The 27,293-nt window shown below is 38.0% G+C and overlaps 2 protein-coding genes across 2 annotated transcripts in view; one reads left to right on the top strand and one right to left on the bottom strand.

Moving 5' to 3' along the window:
- Positions 1-27,293, top strand: part of b3glcta (beta 3-glucosyltransferase a) — a 397,462-nt gene that overhangs the window by 312,173 nt on the left and 57,996 nt on the right. The window lies entirely within an intron of this gene.
- Positions 1-27,293, bottom strand: part of dchs1a (dachsous cadherin-related 1a) — a 131,904-nt gene that overhangs the window by 101,684 nt on the left and 2,927 nt on the right. The window contains exons 2-3 of the mRNA XM_073818241.1: positions 26,884-27,261; positions 8,693-8,810 (exon numbers count right to left, since the gene is read on the bottom strand). Coding sequence (XP_073674342.1) covers positions 8,693-8,810; positions 26,884-27,261 — 496 coding nt within the window. The remainder of the gene's footprint in view (positions 1-8,692; positions 8,811-26,883; positions 27,262-27,293) is intronic.

The raw sequence follows: 27,293 nt of genomic DNA, 5'->3' as shown, positions 1-27,293 counted from the left end.
AAATGCATATCCTATATTTAAATATTGTATATATATATATATATATATATATATATATATATATATATATATATATACAAATTATAAATATTTAATAATAATCACATATATAAACACATAATATGTGAATATTTAAATATATTAACAATTATTAAATATTTAAATATTTAATATTTAGCTATATTTTATATAAAGGTATATGACATACAGTCAAAACAAAAACTATTCAGACACCAGATATAATTTTTGATATTTTTTTACTAGTGGGTGCAGGACGCTATAGTTCATTTATGTAAGTGAAGATAGCAAAATAAAGTAAACTGTGACATATTACTCCCATAAAATTCTTCATACAGTGGACTACCAGTAAAATTAACAAAACTTTGGGACCAAAAATTTGATTTGACACATTGACCTGACCATGTTTTGTTACATACCTTTCTATCAAAGTTATCTGACATTATCAAGATTAATTTATTCTGTTCTTGTCATATTTTATATAACTATAGCGAATAAACTGTGATAATTTGGGAAAAATATGAGTCACACCACATAATGCTTATTATATAAGAGTAGTCAAATCAATCCATCCATAAATAGCATCTTTTAATTTATAAATAAAGTATTTGTTAATAAATTAACAGATCTGTGGAAAAAAATAACATACTAAGCGCCATGTCTATGACCCATTAAGAACCCTAGAGCTGGCAGTGTTTGCTCATCAGTGAATGCGGATGAAAGAGAGACTACATTATTTAGGTGTGAGATTAGTCTTTTTGAAAACTACAAGTGTTGTCTGCTTCGATAACACCTCGTTTCTTCCCCATCTGGCGGAAAACGGATAATAAATTTAATCTAATCACGCTGGCACCTCATCAGACCACCCAGATCCCTTATCAGGACCCCGGGGAGACAGATCCGCCAAGACAAGGAAGTCGCCTCATATGTACACAAACGAGAAACAAAGAAGAGAAAGAAGCAGAGGAGGAAGCGAGGGGGAGGATGAGTCTGCCGGTGTGTCCTTTGAGTTTGGCCGTCAGTGACCCGTGCCCTGCTGCTGCCACTGTCGGCCAGGCATACATCACACATACTAGATAAACACACAGGGCTCTCAGAGCGCAGCAGGCCTTTATGCAACAGACTCGACAAACGTATGTGCTCTTAAACAGCTCATTGATTTTCTGTAGAATAAACTCACTCACTCGGAGACATAATCCACTAATAGCTAAACAGCCTTTGATGAGTATATTGAAATAGACATGTTCACAATGATGAACTCTACAAAGACAGAGATGCTCTATTTTCTTAACCAATAAAGTCTACAAGTGATGGCAGCCACAGTAAAGCATAAAGGGATAGCTCACCCAAAAATGAAAAGTCTGTCATTAATTACTCACCCTCGTGTCGTCCCAAACCTGTAAGATCTTTTGTTCATCTTCGAAACACAAATTAAGCTTTCTGACCCTGCTTAGACAGCAAAACAACTGACACATTCAAGGCCCAGAAAGGTAGTAAGGACATTGTTAAAATAGTCCATGTCACATCAGTGGTTCAATCGTAAAGTTATAAACTTTTTGTGCACTAAGAAAACAAAAATAACAACTTTATTCAACAATTTCTTCACTTCAATGTCAGTTTTCGGCATTGGTGCGTCCAGGTACTGTAATGAACGTGTGTTGAAGACTAACACTTCTCAAATCTTCAAATACATGAAATGCATAAAAATGCATACAACTATAGGGAATAAAACCTAAAGTGAAAAGAACCAAAAATAAAATCTAAGAAAGAAAACCTCTATACAGTTTAGGTCAGAAGTTTACACCCCCTCCCCTGCCATCCCACCGCTGCCAGCAGCCATTGGGGCAGCCGTGGCCTAATGGTTAGAGAGTCAGACTTCGAGTCTCAGGTCAGGCAGGGATTGTAGGTGGGGGGAGTGAATGTACAGCACTCTCTCCACCCTCAATAACACGACTGAGGTGAGTCCCTGGAGCAAGGCATCAAACCCCCAACTGCTCCCCGGGCGCCGCAGCAATGGCTGCCCACTGCTCTGGGTGTGTGTTCACTACTGTGTGTGTGCACTTGGATGGGTTAAATGCAGAGCACAAATTCCTAGTATGGGTCACCATACTTGGCCTCACGTCACCTCCTTTCCTTTTCCTTTTCGATTCGGCAAAATATTAATTATTTTATCAATATTATGGATGTTATTTTTTATTTATTCTTAATACTGTGTTGTTACCTGAATGATCCACAGCTGTGTTTTTTTGTTTAGTAATAGTTGTTCATGAGTCCCTTGTTTGTCCTGAACAGTTAAACTGTCTGCTGTTCTTCAAAAAAATTCTTCAGGTCCAACAAATTTATTTGGTTTTACAGCATTTTTGTGTTTGAACCCTTTCCAACAATGACTATATGATATTAAGATCCATCTTTTCACACTGAGGACAACTGAGGGACTCATATGCAACTATTACAGAAGGTTCAAACACTCACTGATGCTTTAGAAGGAAAAAACATGCATTAACAGCAGGGGGTGAAAACTTTTGAACAGAATGAAAATGTGTAAATTTTTCTTATTTTGCAGTAAGATCACATTTTTTTTCATTTTGTATTGCCCATCAGAGGCTACAGAAGTTGGTTACATGTATCCCAGAAGATAAAATAAGTTACGTTTAGCCTTGAGCTTTCAAATTCTAAAAGTTCCCAGCTCTTATGCATGGTTTTTCCCTCTGGAGTGTTTGAACCTTCTGTAATAATTGCATACGAGTCCCTCAGATCTCCTCAGAGTGAAAAGATGGATCTCAAAATCATACATTCATTCACTGTTGGATCAAATACACACTGTTGGATCAATACACAAAAAGCTGGAAAACCAAAGAATTTGTGGGACCTGAAGGATTTTTCTGAAAAACAGCAGGCAGTTTAACTGTTCAGGACAAACAAGGGACTCATCAACAACTATAACTAAACCAAAAAAAACACAGCTGTGGATCATTCAGGTAACAACGCAGTATTAAGAATCAAGTGTATGTAAACTTTTGAACAGGGTCATTTTTACAAATTCAACTATTATTTTCTCTTGTGGACTATATGTAAGCATCTTTTATGTGAAATATCTTATTTAGGTCAGTACTAAATAAACAATAACGTGCATTTTGTATGATCCCTCTTAATTTGGTGAAATAATTTGTAGATTCTGAAAGGGGGATGTAAACTTTTGACCTCAAACTAGTTAGCAGTATGATAGCAGTCCCCTTCAAAAAAGAAGAAAGACACAGACAAAAAGTCTGTTCTCATTGTCATTGCATCCAATACTGCAGCCCAATTCCTAAGACAGCTATTGCTCATCACAGCGAGTTTAGAAGTGCACCTTTCTTTCTTTTCTGTTCTCTATCCGAACCTCCATCAATCAGTATCGCTCTACTTTTTTCGGAGCCTTCGCCACTGCATGCCAATCACCTCCTTCCTGCTCTTTGTTCTGTTCGCTCATATTTTCCGGACTTGTCCCAATCCATTTTTCTCTTTGTTCTCTCTGCCTTCAGTGGCTTCGCTTCGCGAACTACCGGTGCCAAGGAAGGGTGTGTGCTCATGTGCTCATGTGCTCATGTGCCTGTGCGAATGATGAATAGATGTAAGTCATTTCATCGATGGCAAGCGCAGATTAATAGCAATATTTAAAGCCTTTACTTAGGTTCAAATCCCTTGCAAGAAACCGTCACAAGCGTCTCTTTTAACCCACGTCATTAGGCCCGGATTCAAACAACCGACAGCAGCACCTCTTGCTCGATCATAAACCTTTTCGGCAGCTGCCAATGGTCATTTTTCCTTTAGGGCTACTACGTGTGGTTCTCTGAGATGATGTGCTGACAGAGCTTCAGTTGAGAATGGAATAAAGCCCTGTATCGGTATACTTGAACATTTACATGCGTGCAAATCAACAACTATAAACCTTTGCTAATGTCATCTGCAATAATCTGGACATTTGAATTGCAATCCAAGGTTCGTATTTCTCTTCTCTGCAATGAAAGGAAGCATGCATGGACTTTTTGGATGATACTTGGATAAGGAATAAATGAGAAATAAATGCCTCTGTAATGGATCCTCCAGGCAAGCTAGGAGGGACAGAAAGCCAGAGAAAGATCATAAATAATCACATTTGAGTAATCACAGATGATGGTTAGCAGTGTTAGAGTTGATAGACACTGACACCAGCACAGATTTATGCCACACAGACTTATAGAAAAGAAAACCGCACTGCGGCGTGTTGACTATAGCTTAATTTAAGCAGTGCACGTTACTGCACAGTCACAGTACTGAATGCATCTTAAATATTTAAAGTCAAGATGAACTGCTATTATTCCCCATCCAGCAAACCATTTGCAATGTGACATATTTCAGAGTGAAGAGAAATTGCTTTAACCAGCTCAAAATGTCTTTAAAACCAGCCGACAGACCAACCTGACCAGGCTGGGACCAGCAAGCCAGCTTAGGCTGGTTTAAGATGTTTTTTTTCAGAAGGGCTTTAATTACTGGCAAGAAAGGCCTAGGTTGGCAAGAACTACAAAACACATCTAAATATTTGGCTTCTATGCAAGACTGTTTCCGCCACTGTATAAAAAGTAAAAAAGGTAATTGCGACTTTTTATCTCTCAATTTTTTCTCAGAATTGCATAATACAAACTCATAATTATGACTTTTTTTCTCAGAATTGCATGATATAAACTCACAACTGCAAGAAATAAAGTCGGAATTGCGAGATGAACAAATTCTGACTTTTTTTCTCGCAAATCCACAATTTTCTCACAATTTTTTTTAGAATTGTGACTTTATTTTTTAAAATGGTGAGTTTATTTCTCAGAATTAGTTCATCTCGCAATTCTGACTTTCTAATTCATAATTGCGAGTTTACATCACGCAATTCTGAAAAAAGTTTATCTCGCAATTTTGACTTTTTTCTCAGAATTGCATGATATGAACTGGCAATTGCAAGTTATAAAGTCAGAATTGCGAGATAAAAAACCCACAATTCCGACTTTTTTCTCAGAATTGTGTGATATAAACTCACAATTACGAAAAATAAAACCAGAATTGCAATTCTGACTTTTTTCTCGCGAATCCACAATTTTCTTACAATTTCTCAGAATTTGTTCGTCTCGCAATTCTGACTTTAACCTTTATATCATGCAATTCTGACCTTATTTCTCAGAATTGCATGATATAAACTTACAATTACGAGTTATAAAGTCAGAATTGGGAGATAAAATCTCACAATTAAGATTTTTTCTCTTAGACTTGTGATATAAACACAATTGCAAGAAATAAAGTCAGAATTGCAAGATAAAAACGGACAATTCTGAAATTTTTTTCTCAATTCTGCAATTTTCTCGCAGTTTCTTAGAATTGCGACTTTATTTCTCATAACTGTATTGCAATTCTGACTTTATAAGTCGCAATTGCAAGTTTATATCACGTAATTCTGAGAAAAAAAGTCTGACAATTGCAATTGCAATTGCAAGTTAAAGTTTAAGTTGTTATAAGTCAGAGTTGTGAGATACAAACTTTTTTTAAACTGACTTTTTTCTCAGAATTGTGTGATATAAACTCACAATTACAAAAAATTAAACCAGCATTATGAGATAAAAACTCACTATTCTGATTTTTTTTCTCGCAACTCCACAATTTTCTCAATTTCTCAGAACTGCAACTAAAGTCAGAATTTCTGACTTCATTTCTTTTTTTCTCAGAATTGTGATACAAACTCACAATTCTGACTTTTTCTCAGAATTGTTTGATATAAACTCACAGTTGTAAGAAATGAAGTCAGAGTTGTGAGATAGAAACTCAAAATTTCGGTCTTTTTTCTTGCAAATGCAAGTTTGTATCTCACAATTCAGATTTTTTTTTCCTCAATTGAGTTTATATTCTACAATATTTCGTATACAAGTTCTCATAACTGTGGATTTATTGTTTTAGAATTGCGACTTTATTTCTCAAAATTGTTTATGTCTCGCAATTATGACTTTCTAAATTGCAATTGCGAGTTTGTATCACGCAATTCTGAGAAAAAAGTCAGAATTGTGAGATGTAAACTCGCTTACACAGTTTTTTATTCAGTGGCAGAAATGGGCTATCATACTTTTCAGATGATCTCACTGAAAAAAATAATTTGAGAGACTGAGCAAGTTATTAAAGTTTCATAAAAGATAACGTATTTTTCTTTGATGAAGAATCGTCTACAAAGAAAGTAAATACGGCCCATTTTGATTTAATGTTGACTTTAAAGAATGGTTTCCGAGTGTCATCCAGGACAAGAAGAGGTGATCAAGTTCGTGTCTAGACTTAAAAACACTGAGGATGCTGCCTAGAATGTCAGAATCACTTCTCAAACAGAAACGGAAGGCTTTGATAAAGCAGTCAGGTTTACACTTGAACCAGACTTCAAACAGAAAGAAGAATCGCTATTGCATCAGAACCCGGTAGGTCCGCATTTCCATCTCGAAGTCAAGCAGCACTATTCTGACAGCATTAATGTTTTTGATTAGAGACATCTGATGATATGACATGTTCTGAAATCTGTGCCCTGTACAAGGTGCATTAGCCATGCATAAATCGTCTTGTGTGGGATACCTCCTGGCTGTCTGATATGAGGAATACATTTGAAAAGTAATGTTGTAGCCGAAACGGCACAGGGATGCAGTAAGATCAAAGCGAAGGTGCTTCAGAAGATGGCGGTGCACAGAAGACTCGAGACTGAGATCTGATTCCAGCAGGGCACCTGATGGAAATACATTTGACCAGTGGTCTCAAACTGTGCTGACCGCCAGGTGACACGCCTCATGAATTAGGTATTGGTATTTTTCTAAATTTGCTTTCTATTTTTTAACTACTGTACATGCAATTTTAATATGTGATCCTGGACCACAAAACCAGTCTTAAATAGTACAGGTATATTTGTAGCAATACCCAAAAATACATTGTATGGGTCAAAACGATAGATTTTTCTTTTATGCCAAAAATCATTAGAATATTAAGTAAAGATCATGTTCCATAAAGATATTTTGTAAATTTCCTACCGTAAATATATCAATTTTTGGTTCGTAATATGCATTGCTAAGAACTTCATTTGAACTTTTAAAACGATTTTCTCAATATTTAGTTTTTTTTGCACCCTCAGATCTAGATTGTCAAAGTTGTATCTCAGCCAAATATTGTCCTATCCTAACAAACCATACATCAATGGAAAGCTTATTTCAGCTTTCAGATTAAAAAAAAAACATACCCTTATGACTGGTTTTGTGGTCCAGGGTCACATATTGCCTCTGAGTGTCTGAGTCTCTAAGTACAAACATAATCTATGCATTAAACCAGCCTAAGCATGTTTTTCTGGTCTTAGCTGGACTCCCAACCTAGTCAGATGAATCATGTTGGCTAGTTTTAGAGGTTTTTGGGTCCTTTTCACCTGAGAGACAACTTGACCAGGTTGGAAGACCAGCATAACCCAGCTAAAACCAGTTTAAACAAGCTAATCCAAGTAAAACCAATTTTGCGGCAGGATGTTAACAGGTAAAGTACTGACTACTGATGTTGCCACACTGATTTAAAGGAGATGATCACTTCCAGAACAAAAAAGTACAGATAATTTACTCACCCCTTTGTCATCCAAAATGTTCATGTCTTTCTTTAGTCGTGAAGAAATTGTGTTTTTTGAGGAAAATATTTCAGGATTTCTCTCCATATAGTGGACTTCTATGGTGCCCCCGAGTTTTAACTTCCAAAATGCAGTTTAAATGCAGCTTCAAAGGGCTCTAAATGACCCCAGCCGAGGAAGAAGGGTCTTATCTAGCGAAACGATCGGTTATTTTCTAAAAAATTTGACCATTTATATACTTTTAACCTCAAATGCTTGTCTTGTCTAGCTCTGCGTGTACTCTGTGTATTCCAGTTCAAGACAGTTAGGGTAGGTCGAAAAACTCCCATCTAATTTTCTTCTCCAACTTCAAAATTGTCCTACATCGCTGTTGATGTACAGACCAAGTGTTCACAAAGTAAATGTGCAAAAAAGATTAAACGCCTTTAGCAAAAAAGGTAAAACAGCGATGTAGGATGATTTTTGAAGTTGGAAGAGAAAATGAGATGGAAGTTTTTCGACAGACCCTAACTGTCTTGAACTGGAACACAGAGTACAAGCAGAGCTAGACAAAGACGAGCATTTAAAAATTGCACATTTTTTTGAAAATAACCAATCATTTTGCTAGATAAGACCCTTCTTCCTCTGCTGGGATCATTTAGAGCCCTTTGAAGCTTCATTTAAACTTCATTTTGGAAGTTCAAACTCGCGGGCACCATAGAAGTCCACCATATGGAGAGAAATCAAAAAACATTATTTCTTTATGACTAAAGAAAGAAAGACATGAACATCTTGGATGAGTAAATTATCTGTAAATGTTTGTTCTGGAAGTGAACTTCTTTAATTAGCGCAATCATCAGTTGACTAGTTCTAGTTTGATCAGAGGTGGAAAAGTTTGAGAAGCACCGCATTAGACCTTTCATTTACTTTCCAGCACTCCATCATGAAGCCCCGACGGACTCTAACTTGAGGCAAAGCTGAAAACATGTGTCCAACCCCTGCTACCCTCTCAGCAACACTGCGGCTGTTTTACAGAATCATTGACAAGCCCTCTGCGCTCCTAGCTACCGCCTCCAGCTTCCTTTAATGGAGCCGAGGAGGATTTGAGGAAGATGAAGGTGCTGTCATTGAAGACCACGTTTCTGGGCAATGCACCATGAAGTCTTTCGAGGCTGACTGCACTGCCCTGTTTAAGAAATGAGAAGAGGGAGAAAAGTTACTCCAACACCTAGTAAAAGCTCAGGAGCGGAAGGTCACCGGTTTTCCATTAGATCGGCGAGAAGTCCTAAAGATCCTTCCTCCTCATGGGGGGACGGTTTAATTCCCCTTGTATTTATGAGCTGTGAGGGAGGGCGTATGGAACATCGTCTTCAGGAGAGAAAAACCTGAGTGGCTAAGATCACTAAGCTCGACACTAGTTCTTTCGCAAGCTCGCGGACTATCTGAGGAGGTTCCCGGCTTACCATAAATCCGATTCTCTTATGGATTCCTCCTGGCCGTGCATTGTGTCCCACAGGTGCATCTAGTGAGGAATCTAAGGCAGATTATGATGTCTCTTCCCACCTTAACACCTTACGATTATACAAATCACTTACAAAGAGACCCTCAAGAGATCCTCTAATGATGATTTATAAGACAACCATGCGATTTTTATGGAAGCACATTTGATGTACTGTGAAACTATAAGCAGGCACATCAAATTTACAACTCAATTATATGTGTTCTTCATGAATGCACTTCTGCTATGTCAGAAACATCAAGGTATTTGATTTCTGGAGCAGCTGATAGACATTTTTATTGATATAATCAAAAAGCAGTGTGAGCTATGAGTGCACAACCCCTAAAATACATAAAGAAATCAAGTGTTACAACACCGAAATGTCTCCTTCCTCCTTTTCTGACGCAGGACATCTTGTGTGTTCTGTTGTTTGTATATCTGCCGTACTAAACCTCTTGTATAGCGGTTGAGATTTACAGACGTGCTTCTTCCAAGTAAGCAACACACTCACAAACATCTTATTCTCAGCGTTATTCAATATGGACCTTAAGTCGTAAATAAAGCAAAGTCAAACAAAATTATGTTCTCTCACCTTTGTACTAACAATTACTCATCTCACTGAATTCTAAGTAATCCTATTCAGAATGAGAAACAGGGCAATCTGCCTTCGGTTCAGATCCCGAGCGCCGCCTGCTTGGTAGCATTATTGCATTCTCGTTATTGCAACTGGCAGAGTTTAATCAGGGGCCTGAGGTTGCTGGCAGACATAAGGGATGCATTCTTTAAAGCAGCAACGCTCGGAATATGGAGACAATTTGCTCAGCGGTTATGATGTTTAGGCCGGAATATATATAAAAAGACAAGATGAATTACGAGAGGGCACTTCCATGAAATTACAGTGCGCCTTGCAACAAGATGTGCCTGAAAATGTAAGGAAGCCCATTTCTGCCTCAGAGCAAAAAATAAAACCAATCATTGTAAGATTTTTAAGAAAATATTTTAGGTGAGACAGAATAAGAAAAAAGCCATATTGTGGAAAACATAAGATGGAAACAGGTTTCTATAAAATGTGTTAAATCCACTTGAAATAAAATGTAAAGTGAGCTGCAAAATGATTAGTCACAATTAATCAATTCACAATAAACGTTTATGTTTGCATACTATATGTGTGTGCACTGTGTATATTTATTATGTCTATATAAATGCACACACATGTATATATTAAAAAAATATATACAGAAATATAGATATTTTACATATAAATCTAACATATTTTTCCTTAATATATAAATGTATGTGTGTGTATTTACATATGCATAATAAATATACACAGTACACACACATATAGTATGCAAACATACACTTTTATTTTGAATCGATTAATCGCAAATAATCGTTTTGCAACTCTAGTAAATGTACCTTGTTTAGGGCTGTTTAGATCAATTTAATGGAAGCAAAAAAAATAAATAAATATTGCCATATATGATTAAAAATATATATTTTTCTTGTCCACACTAATACATTTTCGTATAAAAAGCATCTTTTTCTCTCCGTTTTGGCCTTCTGCTGACATTTTTGTCAAGGAAAATGAAGCGTTTCAGAGTGGATAAATCTATAAAAATCAATAAATCTGTAAAACTGAAGGCTTTTGAATATGATGATGCATGTTTAGTCATGTGACGCATATTGTACCAACAGATATCTATGTTTAAACCAGTATTGTGCCTGTTATGTGCTACTTTTACACCGTTTCCAAAGATATGTTACTTTGTACACTGTTTATATTACAGTCATGTACTCACAATTGCTGTCCTGTGACAAAACATGAGGGCAGTTGTGTTTTAGATCAAACATATGTGATATTTATAGCATAGCTAACAATACATTATATGGGTCAAAATTATACATTTGTCTTTTATGCCAAAAAACCATTAGGATATTAAGTAAAGATCATGTTCCATGAAGATATTTTCTTAATTTCCTACCATAAATATATCAAAACTTAATTTTTGATTAGTAATATGCATTGCTAAGAACTTAATTTGGACAACTTTAAAAGGGATTTTCTCAATATCTCTCTCTATATATATATCAGATTCCATATTTTCAAATAGTTGTATCTTAGCCAAATATTGTCCTATCCTAACAAACCATACATCAATGGAAAGTTTACTTATGATGTATAAATCTCAATTTTAAGAAAACCTGATCCTTTCGAATGGTTTTGTGGTCCATAGTCACATATGATGGTGAGTAAGAGCAAGACAGCGTTTTAAAATGAAAATTTTAGAATGTATTCAGGTTAATGTAGATGTAGCCTAAAGGATATTGTGAGTGAATGAGCAGAAAGTATAAAGAGACACCACACAAACATCTGACAGTGGTAGAGTCACCGGTGGGGAAGCATTCACAGCCAACTCCAGCTGCTGATTTGAGGCTTCACTCCAATTGCTCAGACACCACTGTCTCTCTGGAGGTTTTTGTATTTTCCTTTCTATCTCTCTGTCGCTCATCCATCACTGTCTTCACAAAATCTTGGCAGTGATCTTCAGAGGTCCTGCTCACCTGCAGCACAAAGTCTGGCAAACAACAGTACCTAATGACAAGCAGGATGGACAGTCGCCACCCAAACAGCACTACCCTGATTCCAGATGTGAGCTCTGGAGCCCCAAAAACATAGTAAAATCCTGTCCCTCAAGAGCCATAGGCTTCAAAAAGAATGCAACTCAGTTAAATACAAAAGAAAAACAAATGTCTGCTATTCTGAATTACACGTTTTAATGTACAGTATAAAAACAAATATTCTTTTAGAGATTTCCTAACTAATACATTAAACAGTGTTATTAAACTGCAGTACCAGTCAAAAGTTTTGGAACAGTAAAATGTGTAATGTTTTTTTAAAAGAAGTCTCTTCTGCTCACCAAGCCTGCATTTATTTGATCCAAAGTACAGCAACAACAGGACAATTTTTAAATATTTTTACTATTTAAAATAACCGTTTTCTATTTGAATATATTTTAAAATGCAATTTTTCCTTATCCTGATCACATGATCCTTCAGAAATCATTCTAATTTGTAGAAATTTGTAGAAATTTGTAACATTATAAATGTCTTCATCATCACTTTTGATCAATTAAAAGTATCCTTTCTAAATGCAAGTATTAATTTATATATAAAAAACATTTCTAGTAAACATCTAGGAAACATTCCAGAAATTTTGGAAACTTTCCAGGATTTTTTCAGGGATTTTTGGAAAGTTTCCGGAAATTTACCGGACATTTTTCATCCCTTTGCAAGCCAATTTCCGGAAACTTTCCAAAAATCCCTGAAATATTCAAAAAAATCCTGGAAAGTTTCCAAAATTTCTGGAATGTTTTCTAGATATTTACTAGAAATTTATATTTATATTTTTTTTATCCCCATAAATGATAGAAATTATTACTTGTATTTAGCAAGGATACTTTAAATTACTCAAAAGTAATAATAAAGACATTTATAATATTACAAATCTCTACAAATTTCAAAGTTAGAAATTTCTATTTCAGATAAACGCTGAACTTTCTATTCATCAAAGAAACCTGAAAAACATTTTAAAATCTATTCAAACAGAAAACAAAATTTTAAATAGTCAAAATATTTCAAAATTGTACTGTTTTTGCTGTACTTTGGATCAAATAAATGCAGGCTTGGTGACCAGAAGAAACTTCTTTTCTTTAAAAACAAACATTAAAAATCTTACTGTTTAAAAACTTTCGACTGGAAGTGTATAGCTTATAAAATTCATTTTACGTGAGCATGAGGCGATGATAAAGGTCTAAATTGTAAAAATAGAGGAAATGAGCATGCACAATATTAACAGATAACTGACAAAGAATTGTCAAACTTAATATAGCATCTACCTTGACTAAGACCCAAAGCCTGACTAGAGACTACCAAACAGCTATAATGAAAACACAGAACAAACCACAAAACCCGAAAGACTTCAAGATTTTTCATCAACTCGTCCCGAGTAACTATTCAAAAATGTCTAATACCAAAACCACAAAATAGTCCGTAAGTCTTTCTTCTCCCACTTCTTGCAGTTGTCTTACCACACACATGCATCTTAAATTTGTCACTGCTAAGCAATGCACTGTGAGCACTTTCCTTCACACCCTAGTAAGTCACACATTTCCCCCCTTGCTAGAGTTGGACAGATGCATCAGATTTGAATTGATGGGCTCTACGTGCTATAAAAACACAGGCAGTTGCCTCAAGTGGAGCAACTCTGACCTGGACACCCACAAAACGTCCAGATGTGCGTCCATGTTTATATTCGCTTCAATGCGCCCGCTTGGCCTCAAACGAAGTGCTCGAGGAAGTATTATATTTGCAAACACATTAAGTAGTACATCTCGTTTCCTGCAATTTGGCTGCTATGTGTAAATACTGTGCTAAACCACAGAGCCGGGGTAGCAGGGGCACGGCAGTTAGCGGCAGGAAAGAGCAGCACGGAGGAGAACTAAAAACAGCGGAGGCTTGGCCCAAAAGTGATAGAGCGACTGCAGGGGAGAGGACAGAAGTATGCCACCGAGACTGTCTGCCTGGCTTGCCCTCTTCTTGTATTTGCTTAGTTGGTTACGTTGATTGCAAGGTTCGCCTGTAAACAACTACACAACTAAACAGGGAGCTCAGAAGTTAATATTAGCAAGGCAACATTCAACAACATGAAGAGCATTTGGAACCGTTCGATGGGCCGTTTCTTTTTCTGTTTATGCACAAACATCTACAAAACTTGCAAATATTTGGAAGCTACTTGTAATTGTTTAAATTAGACCGTGTAATGCGAACTGCCATTTATCGAAGTGCAAAACAGACAAATATGTTTGTGTGTTTGTGTGTATATACATATTTTTCTTCCAGTTAGTGTTCTATATTTTTTGACATGTTTTTTAAATATTTTTTCTATTTAAAATAACTGCTTTCTATTTAAATATTTTAAAATGCAATTTATTCCTGTTATCAAAGCTACATTTTCAGCATCATTACTCCAGTCTTCATTGTCATATGATTTTATTACTTTTATCATCAATATTTAAAACAGTTGAGTACACTTTTTCAGGATAATATGATGAATGGTAAGATCCAAAGATCAGCATTTATCTGAAATAAAAAGCTTTTGTAACATTATACACTATACCATTCAAAAGCTTGGAGTCAGTATAAAAGAAATCATAGAAATTAATACTTTTTATTGCTTTGAATTGATTAAAAGTAATGATAAAAACTTGTATAATGTTACAAAAGATTTCCATTTCAGATAAATGGTGTTCTTCTCAACTTTCTATTCACCAAAGAAACCTGAAAAAAACAATTTAGCTGTTTTCAACATAATAATAATAATAATAATAATAATAATAATAATAAATGTTTTTTTGAGCAGCAAATCAGAATATTAGAATGATTCCTAAAGGATCGTGTGACTGGAGTGATGATGCTAAAAGTTTAGCTTTGAAACCACAGGAATAAATTATATTTTAAAATATATTCAAATAGAAAACAGTTATTTTAAATAGTACAAATATTTAAAAATGTTACTGTTTTTGCTGTATTTTGATCAAAAAAACTTTCAAAATCTTACTGTTCAAAAACTTTTGACTGGTAGTGTACATGACATTTACATGAATATATCTAAAATTTTAAACTTAAAAACTGAACTGTCAACTTGTTGAATCACTACTGCATTAGAGCTCTATTCTCACAAAAACTAAAGTCATAAATAGTCAACTTCCATAACCAAAAGTGGCCATGTTGAGCTCCGCAGGCATTTTCCACACAGTTTCTGCTTCAGTATCCAAAGAAATTGATCAAAAAGCCGTTGCTATGATCCTTTTATTCAAGGCCGATGTGAAAACGAGCAAAAACTATGCAAAGTTGTCTGGCATCAAACCAGAGTGGAGGAATGATCGTCTTTTGTGCCCACTAAAGCAGTGTGACCAAGTCATTGGAAAAGCGGAGAATGGCTTTTGGAGACCAGAGGAAAAAAAGGCAGCATCTGAGGCATATTCTGAAACAAAAAAACTGGACATCTGATCAAGAGAAAAATGCCATATGGTAGTGTGTGTGCAGCTTAATGAGGCATGCAGACATCCACTCCTCCTCAGACCAGGAACCAGGTCCGTGCAAAGGCCTGCTGAGTTGATGCTTTGAGCCTAGCATTCAAAGAAAAACTGAGCCAGTGGGTAAAAACTGAGCAATGAGATCAATGCTATAATTTGCTATAAACAACGTTTGAAACAATACAGAAAAAAACAGATTACATTAAATAAACAGAATTCATAGCATTTAACTACTTTAGATCATATTTCTTTGAATACTTTTATAGTTTTAGACAAGACATTGATGGCTCAGAAGAGTATTAGAGTGCCTGAATATGCTACATAAAAAACAATCCCAATATTACAAAATATAACATTTAAAAGCATATAAATCGCTCGTTTTTAAACTCATTAAAGAAACACTGTCCAACAGTGACACCAGCAGGTGATGTTACATCAGGAGCCTCCCCTGAGCCCATTGAGTTTTAACAGACCCCCTAAAGCATGCAGTGAGTTTGGTGGGGGGTAACTAAGAATCAATGAGGGAAAAATCACGTGACAATCATTGCAATATGATTGGATATGACTGGATATGTTTAGCTGTCATTGGTTTACGAAGTAAATCCTGCCTCGTGTTTGTGCACGTTCCGCATTCGCAAATCAGTCTGAATGAATAAAACGGCATTAATGGGAAGACTCATTTAAAAAAGTACGTACACTTCATGTCAAAATAAGATTTAAAATGGCATGAAAACATGATCTGAGGGAGTTTTTAGTCAGTAATCAGCTTGGTGAAATTTTAGTATATCTCTGTGTCTGTGGCCAATATTTATTAACTTTGATGACTGATAATCTGTATAATTAAAAAAATAGTCAAAAGTTAACTAATAAAAAAAAAAGCTGAACATAAGTTCACAAATAAAATTTGACCACGGACCACAAAACCAGTCTTAAGTAGCACGGGTATATTTGTAGCAATAGCCAAAAATACATTGTATGAGTCAAAATTGTCGATTTTTCTTTCATGACAAAAATTATTAGGATATTAAGTAAAGACTAGATATGTACATTTCCTGAAGAAAATGTGAGTGGTGCTTGCAGTGGCAAAACTTGGCCCTCGGTTGCTAGGGTGATGTAATTGGTTGCTAGGGTGTGGCTGTGAAGATCATAGGTCACTACTTATAGTCAGAGTCCAAACCCACAAACCTTTATAACTTTCTGATGCAAAGATATATTACTAATTGTATTGCATTGTTAAGTCTATTGGAGATTTTGACCAAATTTCTCACCCGCTTTTTGATAATCGTACACCCAATCGCTTCAAAAATTTATAGCACACTTCTCCTCAATAAGCCGCAACATTTGACACCTCATTCATGGGTCTATGACAAAAGGTGCGGGACGAGTAACACGCCGAAGTTCCTATGGGCCTGCATAAACATTCTGCCAATGAAAGTCTATAGGATATTTTGCCCGCTTTTTCGTGCACTGTTTGAACATCGTAGCTCCAATCGCTCCGAAAAGTCATAGCACACCTCTCCTCAATAAGCCGCAACATTTGACACCTCATTCATGGGTCTACGGCAAACGGTGCCGGACTAATTATGCACCGAAGTTCCTATGGGCCTGTGTGTCTGTGAGAAAGTGACAGTTGAGATTCAAATACACAGACATTCTGCCATTGTAAATCAATGGGATTTTGTAGCCCGCTTTTTCCTCCGCTGTGTGAACATCGTAGGTCCGATCGCTTAGAAAAGTCATAGCACACCTCTCCTCAATGAGCCGGTCGATTTGAGACCTCATTCATGGGTCTACGACAAACTGTGTGGGACGAGTTACGCGCCGAAGTTTTGTCAGGGCGAACAGTAATAGTAATACTAGATATGTACATTTCCTGAAGAAAATGTGAGTGGTGCTTGCAGTGGCAAAACTCGGCCCTCGGTTGCTAGGGTGTTGATATGCAGTTGCTATGGCACCCATGATGGTTGCTAGGGCCGTTGCTATGGTACCGGGGGTGGTTGCTAGGGTGTTGCTATGCGGTTGCTATGGTACCCAGGGTGGCTGCTAGGGTGACGCTAATCGGTTGCTAGGGTACCCAGGATGGTTGCTAGGGTGTTGCTATGCGGTTGCTATGGTACCCGGGGTGGTTGCTAGGGCCGTTGCTAGGGTAGCCGGGGTGGTTGCTAGGGTGTTGCTATGCGGTTGCTAGGGTACCCGGGGTGGTTGCTAGGGCCGTTGCTAGGGTACCCAGGGTGGTTGCTAAGGTGTTGCTATGTGGTTGCTAGGGTATCTGGGGTGGTTGCTAGGGTGTTGCTATGTGGTTGCTAAGGTACCCAGGGTGGTTGCTAGGGTGTTGCTATGCGGTTGCTAGGGTACCCGGGGTGGTTGCTAGGGCCGTTGCTAGGGTACCCGGGGTGGTTGCTAAGGTGTTGCTATGTGGTTGCTAGGGTATCTGGGGTGGTTGCTAGGGTGTTGCTATGCGGTTGCTAGGGTACCCAGGGTGGTTGCTAAGGTGTTGCTATGCGGTTGCTATGTTACTCGGGTGGTTGCTAGGGCAGTTGCTATGCGGTTGCTAGGGTACTTGGGTGGTTGCTAGGGCCGTTGCTAAGGTAACCGGGCTAGTTGCTATGGTGTTGGTATGCAGTTGCTACTTGTGAAAGATCATTACTATGGAGTGTTATAGAGGTCTTTGCCTGATTAACCCTTAGCTAATTGCTATTAGCATGAAGCTATTGAGTGCTAGCATGCGTAGCATGTTGAGAGTTTGCTAGCATGAGTCAAAAGTAGCAACTCCCATGTCTATGCGACATTCTGATACAAAAATATAGGTCTTGCTAATTGGTTGCTAGGGTACTCTGTTTGGTTGCTAGGGAGTTGCCAATGACGACACTGTAAAGTGTAGTTGCCAGCATGAGTGATATAAACCAACCCCCATGTCTCTGTGACATTCAGGTCAGAAGATATGCCTGTGTGGCTTTAGGTTGCTAGGGTACTCTGTTTGGTTGCTAGGGAGTGGCCAATGACGACAATGTAAAGTGTAGTTGGCAGTATGAGTGATTTAAACCAACCCCCATGTCTCTGTGACATTCAGGTGTGAAGATATGCCTGTGTGGCTTTGGGTTGCTAGGGTACTCTGTTTGGTTGCTAGGGAGTGGCCAATGATGACACTGTAAAGTGTAGTTGCCAGTATGAGTGATATAAACCAACCCCCATGTCTCTGTGACATTCAGGTCTGAAGATATGCCTGTGTGGCTTTGGGTTGCTAGGGTACTCTGTTTGGTTGCTAGGGAGTGGCCAATAACGACAATGTAAAGTGTAGTTGCCAGTATGAGTGATTTAAACCAACCCCCATGTCTCTGTGACATTCAGGTGTGAAGATATGCCTGTGTGGCTTTGGGTTGCTAGGGTACTCTGTTTGGTTGCTAGGGAGTGGCCAATGACGACACTGTAAAGTGTAGTTGCCAGTATGAGTGATATAAACCAACCCCCATGTCTCTGTGACATTCAGGTCTGAAGATATGCCTGTGTGGCTTTGGGTTGCTAGGGTACTCTGTTTGGTTGCTAGGGAGTGGCCAATAACGACAATGTAAAGTGTAGTTGCCAGTATGAGTGATTTAAACCAACCCCCATGTCTCTGTGACATTCAGGTGTGAAGATATGCCTGTGTGGCTTTGGGTTGCTAGGGTACTCTGTTTGGTTGCTAGGGAGTGGCCAATGACGACACTGTAAAGTGTAGTTGCCAGTATGAGTGATATAAACCAACCCCCATGTCTCTGTGACATTCAGGTCTGAAGATATGCCTGTGTGGCTTTGGGTTGCTAGGGTACTCTGTTTGGTTGCTAGGGGGTGTCAATGTTGATTGGTGATTGGGCGTTTGCTGCCCCGACTCAAAGGAGTCCGCCCCCATGTCTCTATGACACTCTGATCCAGAGATATGCATCTGGGCCCTTATAATGGAAGTCTATGGGATCAGTTGTTAGGGTGCCCTAAATGGTTGCTAGGGCGTGGCTTGACACCTTCATGATGATCCGGAGAGTCTGATTGGCCATCTGAGTAAAATGAGGCCGCCTCCATGTCTCTAGGCCAATGTGATGCTGAGTTATTCCCAATGCAAAATCCCTATGTAAATTACCATAGTAGGAAAAACGCATGTGTTTCATGGGCCGTCCCTCACCATAGTAAGTCAATGGGGCCACTTTGGGGCGCTTTTGCGCCCCAGGGGTGCAACTTATACCCCATTGAGTGGTGTGTTCTCGCACTGCTTGATAGCCTCTCCAAATGTGGCGAATCACGTGTTTCTGCGAAATTGTCGCTCGGCACTACGTCCCGTCAAAGTTTGTCACAATGCATTGTCTATGGGACGTTTTTGGGGCGCTTTTTCGCCCCGTGTGATGTCATCGTACCCCCGATCCCTTATAAAAGTCATAGCACACCGAGTCTATATAGGCCGCACGATTTGACACCTGTTTCGAGGGTCTACGTCAAAAACTGCTGGACTAGTTACGCGCCGAAATTTCGCAAAGAAGAATAATAAGAAGAAGAAGAAGAAGAAGAATAATAATAAGTATGTCGAATAGTAATAGTGATGCTTTGCCTATGGCAAGCACCACTAATTATGTTCTATGAAGATAATTTGTAAATTTCCTACCATAAATATATCAAAACTTAATTTGTTGATTAGTAATATGCATAGCTAAAAACTTCATTTGGACAACGTTAAAGGCGATTTTTTCAATATTTAGATTTTTTTGCACCATCAGATTCCGGATTTTCAAATAATTGTATCTCGGCAAAATATTGTCCTATCCTAACAAACCATACATCAACGGAAAGCATTTTTTTTCAGCTGAGATTATAAAACAGATATAAAACTAAGGTTTAATATCTCAGTTTTACCAAATTGACCCTTATGACTAGTTTTGTGGTCCAGGGTCACAAATATATTGCTTAAATTGTTACTGCCTTGAGTTATTATTTTGGAATAAATGTAAAATGCTTAAAAACACTAACTTGATGAGATTCATACTTTGCTTTAAATTGGTCATATTACGCGATTTAATGTTTACCTTTGAAGTGTTACAAGCTGTTTGTGCATATATAAGATCTGTCAAGTTGCAAAGATTAAAGTCTCAAACCCAAAGAGATATTCTTTATAAAAGTTAAGACGCTAAAACAGCTCATTCAAACACGCCCCTAAAATCTACGTCACTGTGTGGGAAGATTTGCATAACACCGCCCAAATGTTTGCGCAAAGAAAGAAGGCATTTTATTCTAGCTGTAGTATTGTTGCCGTCGCTGCTATGTCGCTGTGTGTTTCGTTGCAAAACCGAAACTACTTTGTTTGGCCCTCCAAATGACTAAAGTCATATTTACAACACTGTTTCAGAACAGTACAATGCAAATATACGAGTGTGTGCAGCGCATTTTATGGAGGACTGTTTCCTGAACCTGGGAGAGTAGCCTACAATACTAGCTGTGCACAAAGTCTGTTTCTATAAAGTGGGGCAATTCTAACTTTGCAAGAACAGTCTGAAACTTCTGACTCGCAGCCTGTAAGTACGTTTTCATATTTAAACAATTTGTTACTGATTCGTAGTCCAGATTCATCCTGGATCTGCATTCTGGAAAATAAGTAAGCTAAGCAACTCCACATACTACTATCAAGTTTTGGAGAGCAGTTGCTGTCAGTATCCGGAAACCTCTTTCTGCTTCTGACTTTCCAACAATGTGGCTGATTTAATGTCTAAAGATGCAGGAAAAGAAACACAGCTGGAGTGCACTTGTCTGATGCTGTGAGTGATCACATCTCTGGCTGCAGTGATATGAGTAATATGCCCCAAATTGTCCCGAACACGAATACACCTTTGAAAAACCTGCCAATGAGGCAAAGACATAAAGTGCTGCCCTTGACTAAAGAAAGCCCTGCGAGTCTATTTTCTTAAGGCACGGGGGCAATCAAAGACTGTGGAAGATAAATGGAACAATATCAGTGATGTCTTTTCAAGGACAGTGCAGGACTTGGAGTTCACTTCCAGCAGAGAATTGCCAAGGCACGACTGAGACAGGAAACGTCTTCGAGGCTGCAAAGGAAAACTGATAGACGCACAAGTTGTACTCAGAGTTCTGAAACAAGCAAATGCCAAAATATTTTGGCTTGGCTCAAATATTCGGACTCCTCTCAAGTTCTTAAAAAGCCTCAAGTGATGACAGATCTCTCTAAGATGTTTTTGAGGTGGTGAGGTTGTTCTGACACCCTCCTAATGAGCTGTGAAGTCAGATCAGATAAGGAGCTGTGGAGACACACAACTCTCCATGAGGAAGGAAGAACATCCCATAAAAGCCAGGGTAACTTTTGTAATGACAGAAGAGGATTGTTGGGGCTCATTTCACCTCCTTAGATGACTACTAGGGCTGGAAGAAAAATCTGTCATATTTTTTAAACATTTTTAGACATGTATGTGACCCTGGACCACAAAACTAGTCCATTTATTTATATTTGGTTTGTTAGGATAGGACAATATTTGGCCAAGATACAACTATTTGAAAATCTGGATTCTAATGGTGCAAAAAAATCGCCTTTAAAGTTGTCCAAATGAAGTTCTTAGCTATGCATATTACCAATCAAAAATTAAGTTTTGATATATTTACAGTAAGGAATTTACAAAATATCTTCATGGAACATGGTCTTTACTTAAAAACCTGAATGATTTTTGGCATAAACAAAAAATCTATAATTTTAACCCATACAATGAATTGTTGATTATTGCTACAAATATATCCGTGCTACTTAAGACTGCTTTTGTGGTCCAGGGTCACATATTTGATCTAAAATGCTGTCATGTTTTTTTCTGAATTAGAGGAACTATAATTTTACAATTCAATTCCAACCAGCCACTGTAGCTAAGAAGCTTTAAAAGAGTAAAAGTCTAGTAAAAAGACGTTTTACACAATGATTTTACTTGACGAATGCAAGGAAGAATATTGAATTGCAATATTTATTTATCAACGTAATTTACTGAAATATAATGCCACATGGACACTTCCATTAACATTGAGCGATGATGTAAACAATCATCAAAAGGTTGAATCAGAGTTTAAAATTGATTGACTAAAATTGATTCATTGAAACTGATTCAGTGAAACTCCTTGAAAAAGTTTTTTTTTGAATCTCTTATAATAAGTCTCTCATACTAATGAATATCGAAAGAAAAGAACACATGTGAAATTAACCTAACTAGTAAAGGCCAAACAAAACTAAAATTTATAACGCCGGCGGGATTACTGCTAATATAACCTTAATATTCAATTTATCTCCACCCCTACTGTGCATGAGAACGGTACTGTTTTCTGGAGCCCATTATATTTCACAAAAAAAAGAGCACAAACAAGCACAAAGATGAGTGTTTCAGAAAAAAAGCGAATTAAGTCTTTAGAAACAGAATGCGGTGCTAACAAGACTACGCTAACAGATGATTGTTCAGGACTCTCAATGAATCTGAATAGGACAAAGGCCTTTCCTGCCTTATTGTGCTGTGGAGACCTGCGGAGCAACCACACTCCATCTTTTTCACAGCTCTCTCAATTCAAATCATTAAGAAAAGGGAGACTTGACTAAATGTACCAATTATGCAGCTGCCTCACACGGAGTGAAAAACGCCCGTCACCCCGGTGGTGAACATGTCCAAGACCGCAGTTGGAGTGTGTTGTGAATAGCAGCCTTAAAAAGTGAAGTGTCCCAGCAGAGAAGACAAAACAGCAGCTGAGTTCAAGCCATTCTTGCGCATCTACCAAGGAGAAGCCTTTCATATGTGTCCTCCATAGGAGCTCCAAACTCTCAGACTGGTTAAAGGGTTCTAATATTACACAATGGCAGGGTTGGATCGATACCAAAATTTTGGCTTTGGTATGACACCAGCTGGGATCGTTACTTACATAACAAATAAAAGGCCTTGAGTAATGAAATGACTAATGACAAAAGTATGGGAAACTTTGTCAACTTTGTAACCTTTCCAAATCATCTCCTGAATTCAAACATCTTTGGCAGTCTTAAAGGGATAGTTCATCCAAAAATGAAAATTCTCTCATTGATTACTCATGTTGTTCCAAACCCGTAAGACCTTTGTTCACCTTCAGAACACGAATTAAGATATTTTTGATGAAATCCAAGAGCTTTCTGACTCTCATAGACAAAAACCCAACTGACACGTTTAAAGGAGTAGTTCACTTCCAGAACAAAAATTTACAGATAATGTACTCCTTGTCATCCAAGATGTTCATGTCTTTCTTTCTTCAGTCGTGAAGAAATTGTTTTTTGAGAAAAACATTTTAGAATTTCTCTCCATATAATGGACTTCTATGGTGCCCCCCAGTTTGAACTTCAAAAATCCAGTTTAAATGCAGCTTCAAAGCCAATCAGTTATTTTCAAAAAATACAATTCATATACTTTTTAACCTCAAACGCTTGTCTTGTCTAACTGTGTGAACTCTGTGTATTCTGGTTCGTGACAGTTAGGGTATGTCGAAAAGCCCCCATCTCATTTTGTCCTCCAACTTCAAAATCGCCCTGAATCGCTGCAGAAGTACCGACCCAGTATTTACAAAGTGAACATACAAAGGTCAAACGGCCTTTACAAAAAAAGGTAAAACAGCGATTTAGGACGATTTTGAAGTTGGAGGAGAAAATGAGATGGGAGTTATTCAACATACCCTAACTGTCTTGAACCGGAACAAAGTTCACGCAGAGCTAGACAAGATGAGCGTTTTAGGTTAAAAAGTATATAAATTGTATTTTTTTGAAAATAACTGATTGTTTCACTAGATAATAACCTTTTCCTTGGCTGAAATCATTTAGAGCCCTTTGAACCTGCATTTAAACTGTATTTTGGAAGTTCAACCTCAGGGGCACCATAGAGGTCCATTATATCGGGAGAAAAAAACTATTTCTTTACGACTGAAGAAAGAAGGACATGAACATCTTGGATGACAAGGGGGTGAGTATATTATCTATACATTTTTGTTTTGGAAGTGACAAGGGGGTGAGTATATTATCTATACATTTTTGTTTTGGAAGTGAACTACTCCTTTAAGGCCCAGAAAGGTAGTAAGGACATCGTTAAAATAGTCCATGTGTCATTGTTGGTTTAACTGTAATTTTCTAAAGCTACAAGAATACTTTTTGTGTGCAAAGAAAACAAAAATAGTCTTTGTAACGATGTCCTTACTACCTTTCTGACCTTGAATGTGTCAGTTGCATTGCTGTCTATGCAGGGACAGAAAGCTCTCTGGATTTCATCAAAATATCCTAATTTGTGTTCCAAAGATGAACAAAGGTCTTGGAACAACATGAGGGTGAGTAATTAATAACAGAATTTTGATTTTTGGGTGAACTATCCCTTTAAAATTCTCAAAATCAAATAAAATTCTAAACTAGGAAACTCTGAAGATGAACAAAGGTCTTACAGGCTTGGAAGGACATAAGGGTGAGTAATAATGACAGAATTTAGATTTTTGGGTGAACTATCCCTTTAAAATACTAAAAATCAAATTAAATTTGAAACTAGGAAACTATACAGCTAACAATGATGTAATGAAAACAAATGAAAACTAAACTGACTGATAATTAACGTTTATAATAATTGAAAGCAGAGTTTTGGTTATTATAAGAATTTAGTAACATGTCTGATAATTTTGGACACCCTTGATTCCAATGCCACAAGTCTTTTGCAAGTTATCTTTGCGGTTAAAACAAAACTGGGAATAGTCGTTTGAGTTTTCACGCTACAAAGGGTGGAAATTCAACTGAAAGAGGAATAAAACCCAGTTAATTATTCCTCAGCCCAACGGCAGTGACGCACAAGCAAAGTGACAAAACCTAAAATGTAGTAAATCTGCAGTGCCAGTACACATTAAACTAATCATGCTCCGCTGTGAGGGATACACTGGAAAAAATGAAATCAAGCCCAGTTCAGATGTTAAATGAATGATCACAATAGCCCCATTGTAATGGCATTTGGACAGAAGCTTTGATTCAGAAAAAGGGAGGCGGTGGGAACTCTGCGCACAGGGATCTCTGATGAAGGGAAAAAAGCAACTCATCAAGTGCCGTGCTGTGATGCTTGGATGTGGATTTGGCAGTGATTTCTGCAGTCTGTGCATCATCAAACTCCCAACTGCTCTTGAGTGGCATGCCAGCTCCCATCTACAGCAGTCGTTCATGCCACAGCCTGTGAGACAGTTGGTTTGGACCTCGTCCTTGGCAAGTTTGCTTTGATGGTTGTAAGGATAGACTTAGTAACTCCTTATATTGTTCTCGTGTTGAAAACTCAAGTCTTCTGGCAACTGTCTACAAACCATTAGCACTCATTCAACGAGGATGGAAACTGACAGCAAGACAGGAGCCACTCGATCAGATTTGATTTGCACTCGATTTGTAGACCTGAGCGCTGCTGATCCAATTCCTAATTCCGAACTTAAGTAATACCACTATGAAACGTCTAATTTTACTCCCAGACCTCCCACTTGACCCTGCGCAGATCCTATTCCCACTCTACAGCAGCAAGGAGTCAGTCAGTCCCAAAACCTCTCCCAGGCACGATCCACCCTCTCTCCGGAGAAACCCCAGGGCCAAGTTCCCGTCTGCTGGGCCCTCTGTCAGCCCGCTGGAGTGTGTCTCAACCCCCGCCAGCACAAATCCACCACAGAGAAAGCATTAATGTGCCTTCACTTGATATGTGACCATGTGAAATTACACGTTTTGATTTACTAGGAAATGTATTATGAGCTTTGAATTTGCCTGTGGAGAAACTTATTAGAAAAGCACTTTGAAGTCCCTGTACAGACATTGATAAAACCCAGAGAACTTTGTCTCTTATAGTCTTTTATAGTCAGCAGACAACAGGGACTATGAATTCTAGGCCAGAGGAGACCAAAATTGCAAACCTCAACTGACCCATCCACAAATGCGGACAGAATACCATACTAAAGTAACCTGGCGAGTTTCCTACACTACTTGTTCAGTGACGTCACAACACCACTACTGAATCTACAGCGTAAAACAGAGAGCATGACTAGTGTAGTCCGATTACAGAACAAATATCTGTGGTGAATCAAACACAAAGCGCAACCAGCATTGTCCAACTGACTCATCATCTCCCAATGGAATCATTTTATATAATATTAACTTAAAAAGAACTAAAAGAATCACTAATGGAACCATTATGAAAAAAACATTAAGAGGAACTTCAGCCAGAACTGCTTAATTATTTATGATTCATTTCCCAAGTGAAAAGTCTTTAAATGTGAACTCACCTGCACCACCTTCTGCACTACAATGAAAACCACTGTGAGGTGCAAGTTAAAACAGCTAGTAAAAAACAATCCCCCACAGCCTGAGGAGAGTGAGTAACTCCCGACTGAAGCGGTCCAATCTAAACAAAGCTTACTTAAGCTCGCTCCCCAATATCTTACAATTCATCATGTTGGTTTCCAAGTCAATTTCCTAAAATGACTGTTTCCATTTACTCAGTTTACATACTTTAAAAGCGCACTGTAACAATCTGTCTTAAATATACAGCCATTCCACACTGGGGTTTTCACACACTTCTCACTCAAAAACCTTAGAATTTTACATAATAATCAGTATAGTACAAATTCAGCATTTGCAGACAAAGAAATAACAGTCCTACCTCCATGAAACAGGTCCCTGCTGCGGCGTTTTCCTTGATGGATGCATTGTAGAACTTGCTGCCAAACACTGGTTCGTTATCATTAATATCCTGTAGGATCACTTTGACCACAGCCGTAGAAGACAAAGGCGGTCGACCCCTGTCAGCAGCAACCACAGTTACACTCGGCGTAGGGTCCGTTTCGTAATCGAGCTGGGTCAAGGTGGTGACGATACCAGTGACTGCATCAACACTGAACCAGTCTGAATGAGTTCCTTCGTTCTGCAGGATGCTGTACTGAACATCTCCGTTGGGTCCTTGGTCTTTGTCACGTGCTGTAACCTGTACAACAAAAGTTCCTGGAAAGGCAACCTCTGGAATAACCTGGGTGTATTCCCGCTGGTCAAACAATGGTGGGTTGTCATTAACAT

Source organism: Garra rufa, chromosome 14 (assembly GCF_049309525.1).
Source record: "Garra rufa chromosome 14, GarRuf1.0, whole genome shotgun sequence".
In the NCBI taxonomy this organism is placed as follows: Eukaryota; Metazoa; Chordata; class Actinopteri; order Cypriniformes; family Cyprinidae; genus Garra; species Garra rufa.
Note: the sequence above shows the minus strand (reverse complement) of the source record. Positions and strands in the feature narration are given on the sequence as shown.